The sequence below is a fragment of the Fusarium subglutinans genome (genome assembly GCF_013396075.1).
Source record: "Fusarium subglutinans strain NRRL 66333 chromosome Unknown NRRL66333_c0000578, whole genome shotgun sequence".
Taxonomy (NCBI): domain Eukaryota; kingdom Fungi; phylum Ascomycota; class Sordariomycetes; order Hypocreales; family Nectriaceae; genus Fusarium; species Fusarium subglutinans.
Window position 1 is genome coordinate 1 of NW_023502641.1, and position 3,693 is coordinate 3,693.

The 3,693-nt window shown below is 47.5% G+C and overlaps 1 protein-coding gene across 1 annotated transcript; it reads right to left on the reverse strand.

Annotated features, from left to right (window-relative positions):
* Positions 1 to 577: 577 nt before the first annotated feature.
* Positions 578 to 2,461, reverse strand: FSUBG_14100 (flavin containing protein; the record flags this gene model as incomplete). Its single annotated transcript, XM_036679059.1, has 2 exons — positions 578 to 1,651; positions 1,718 to 2,461. The coding sequence occupies 2 exons, from the start codon at positions 2,459 to 2,461 to the stop codon at positions 578 to 580; spliced, it is 1,818 nt and encodes a 605-aa protein (XP_036530441.1).
* Positions 2,462 to 3,693: the final 1,232 nt, after the last annotated feature.

Here is a 3,693-nt window from a genome sequence, read left to right on the forward strand (position 1 = left end):
TTATTAAAGCTACTATTTTAAAGATTTAGGGTATTAGTAATATTAAGCTAACCTTTTTTAACTAATAAATTAAAATATCTTATATACCTTTAAAGCTAGCTAAAGAGTTATAATCTAGGTTTTCCTTTTATTAGCCTTTAGCTATAGTAATTAGTTAGTTATTATAGTATAATATTTAAGTTATTAGCTAGATATGTTATTTATAGTTAAGGCTTATAGCTAAGAGCTTAAATTAGTAGACAGAACTTAGTCTATTATATGCGTGGGGTATACAATGTGGTCTGACGGTAAGGCTGAGGAAACCATAATTCCAAGTGAAATGAACGAAGATTATGTACTGAGATGAAGATGTATACTGCTAAGGGCTGTTGAGATATTTTGATAGTCACGGCCGCCACAACCCAAAATCTCACGTAAGCAAGGTTTCCGAGTGAACAAACAATTTATCACGGGAACCCTGTCAATGACCAAGATGAGCTTGATATATGGACGATGCCAGATTTCATCTATTGATTCTATAATTCTCTTTTACGAATTGCGAACTACTAACAAGCCCAAATTAAATACTCTTCTGAACTTACAGTCGACTGTTAATGCCACTCTTGAGAGCCTGGATAACCTCATCTGCCGCACGCTCACCACTTTCCACAGCCCCTTCCATATAGCCCTTCCACTCTACTGCTGTTTCCGTTCCAGCAAAGTGAAGACCGCCACAAGGTTTTCGCAAAGAATCAGCACCGATAGTGTCCAAAACACCCGGAGGAAGAGCAGGGCATGGACAGCCCCATCCTGAAAACTCGTCCTCGGTCCATTCGTACGTCACCATCTCCATGAATTCACTCTCAGCCTCTTTAGGCGAGTCGAAAAGCTTGCCAATCTGCCTGGTGAGTGCCCGTTCCCGATCTTTTGTTGTAAGAAGCGACCATTCCCGCCCTGGATCACTTCCAATGAAACATGTCATGATATACTTCTTGTCGGGGAGACTTGAAGAGTCGCGAATGACGCCAGCAGGGCCAGTGAACGACTGGACAAGGCCACAATAACCCTTCTTGACCCAGAAAGGGCTGCGGAAAACCATCATGGCCTTGGTGTAGTAGCCATACGTGCTCGACTCTGCCCAAGCCATTTTGGCAACAGGGAGCTTGGGAGTAAAGCCGATAGTTTTAAGGACGGGACTGGGGACTGTAATAATAACCTTGGATACCCGAATGACTTCGGATTCTGTCGTGACATCAATCACGTCAACTCCAAGATGCTGCTCAACGCTCAAGACAGGGCTTGACAACCGGACTGTGTCTTTATTGAGAGCGCCAGCAAGACCGTTAGCCATAAGCTGTATGCCTTGACGAACGCGTAGATGCTGACCACCACCCTTTGCATCCGATCTCATTTGGAGTAAACCACCACCAGATCTGCAGTAGCTGAGGAAGAAGAGGGCAGAGATGTCCTTGGGGTCTTGGCCAAGCATGGCTCGTGTCCACACTGTCGCTGTCGCAATGGCGGTTTCACTTGCTCCTCTTGAACGTAGGTAAGCCTCGAATGTCTGAGCGTCAAATTCGGAGTTTTGGGGACAGGCTTGGTCCAGAGCCTGGCAATCAGCCTCCACCATGTCTCGAATTCGGGTGACGTCTTGGGCAGTAGCGGCATCGAACTACAAAGCAGTCAGCAGCTAACTTCACAGGCCCCGCACTGCAGGAGCTGCAGAAATCAAACTCACATCTGGCAGTTGGCCATACTCGAACGTGCTGCATTGTCCATCCTTATCTTCTAATACACATAGGCCTGTTATATTCTGCTCCTGAAACTCGGCACCGAAACGTTTCGCCAGCCGATATATCCTTAACTGGTTAACGTTGTTCAGCCATGCTGCCCCTAAATCAACAACCCCAGACGCATCTTGTGTTGGCCGACTCCATGTCTTGCCACCAACGCGATCTCGGGCTTCCAAGACCAAGCATGAGAGACCATGTTCTTGAACTTTTGTCGCTGCGGTGAGGCCGGCCAAACCGCCGCCAATAATGACGACATCCACTGAACGTCTTGGAAGAGCCTTGACAAGAGGCCTCTCGATCAAAGGACGAACAAGGACGGCGTCAACCTCAAAAAGACACTCGGGAACAGCCAGAGCCGAGACGGGAATAAGCGTGATAGCGGGGCGATGGCCGCTGAGGAATCGCTGTATGTGTCTAATGTGTAGACGGCGAGACGGGTTGTAGTTGACGATCAAGACCGTGAGCTTAACGATGTCTCGGACAGAAGCACCAGAAGTAATGATAATCTTGCGGAGATTTAGAAGCGCTAAATGAATTTGAGATTCATAGTCGCTAGGCAAGTGGCCGTTCCTAAGAATTCCAGGCTGGCCAGAAACATGTATGATCTGTGAACCTGGGGCAGCAGATACTGCTGGTGCATAGTATCCACCAGATGTGTTGGCCAAATCAATGGCCTTGATGGATGACATGTTGAGATTGGCAAACGATAGATAAGAAGCAGCAGAGAATTAAACAATGTTTCTGAGATTTAGTTTCGTGCCTTAGCTTCTATGCCTACCGAAGTTGATTTCAGATAGAGTTGAAGAGGAGTGCTTTAAATCTATTATTTTTGTTATCTATCTCGCTCACGATAGACACCGAAAGAGCCACAAAGCTCGCCTTATCTTTATCGCCCTTGGAATGGAAATTAGTACCGTTGTTTCTGGCCGCCGATACGGTCTCGGAACCGAAATGCCTCGCGGAGCGGGGACTGGCCAGTTCGGTTCCGAAAGCTTATCGGCCACTCCCCTCAAAGGACCGAGTCATGGGTGCAAGGGATGAAAGCCCCGGACCAAAGCTTCCTGGTAGGGAATTACACGTTTCTGAGCCTCAGTGCTTTTGACGTGTTTGGACGCCATGGCTGTTATAACCTCTCGTTGAATAACTGCTTTCAGACAACTTATCCAATAACTACCCTATCGCTCTACTAACAAATTCAATCTTGAGTCTGACGAAGGCAAGGGCTTCTTTCTGAGAGAAGAAATTCTATTAAAGTCTCAATACGACGTTATCAGATTTTTCCAAAGCCCGCATTACCCGGGACTTTGCTCTGTGCAGTAGTGGCCTGCGTAGATCTCGCAATAGGCAGTCCTTTGAACTCCGACATGAAACCCGTGTCCTTCCTGTTGAATGCATCGGACGAAATGAAGATATTACCCTGGCACACGCGACAGAGATATTGCTGTGTAGCGCTAGCAGCAGCGTTATCAGGGCAACTGTTAAGTTGACCCTTGAAGTCTGGGACGACGACTTGCTTGACGTTCTGGAAGACGTTGCCCTCGAAAAGACCCTTGCCGGCTGTGTCGCCTTCGATAGCGTGGCCATTAATGTCGCGCCAGACGTTGTTGACCGTGTGAAGGAATGTGGTGGCTGAGAGGGCTGGGCCACGGCCTGCGGTATGCTCGATGAGGTTGTCTGAAAAATGTCAGTAGAGCTTTGAGATATGGTGGGGGGGCCCCAGGTATACTCTGAAGAGTAATTTGATCACCCTGGCCGACCATTTCAATTGTCCAGTAGTGGTAACCGTCACAGCCAGCGGACCACTGTGTATGACCATCGATGTGATTGTTGGAGAGAGTGATGCCAGTGCTCTTATCGCGACCAAAGATGTAGTGCTGACGACCAAGCAGAGATGTCTAGAAATGTTAGCAACTCCTCTGTC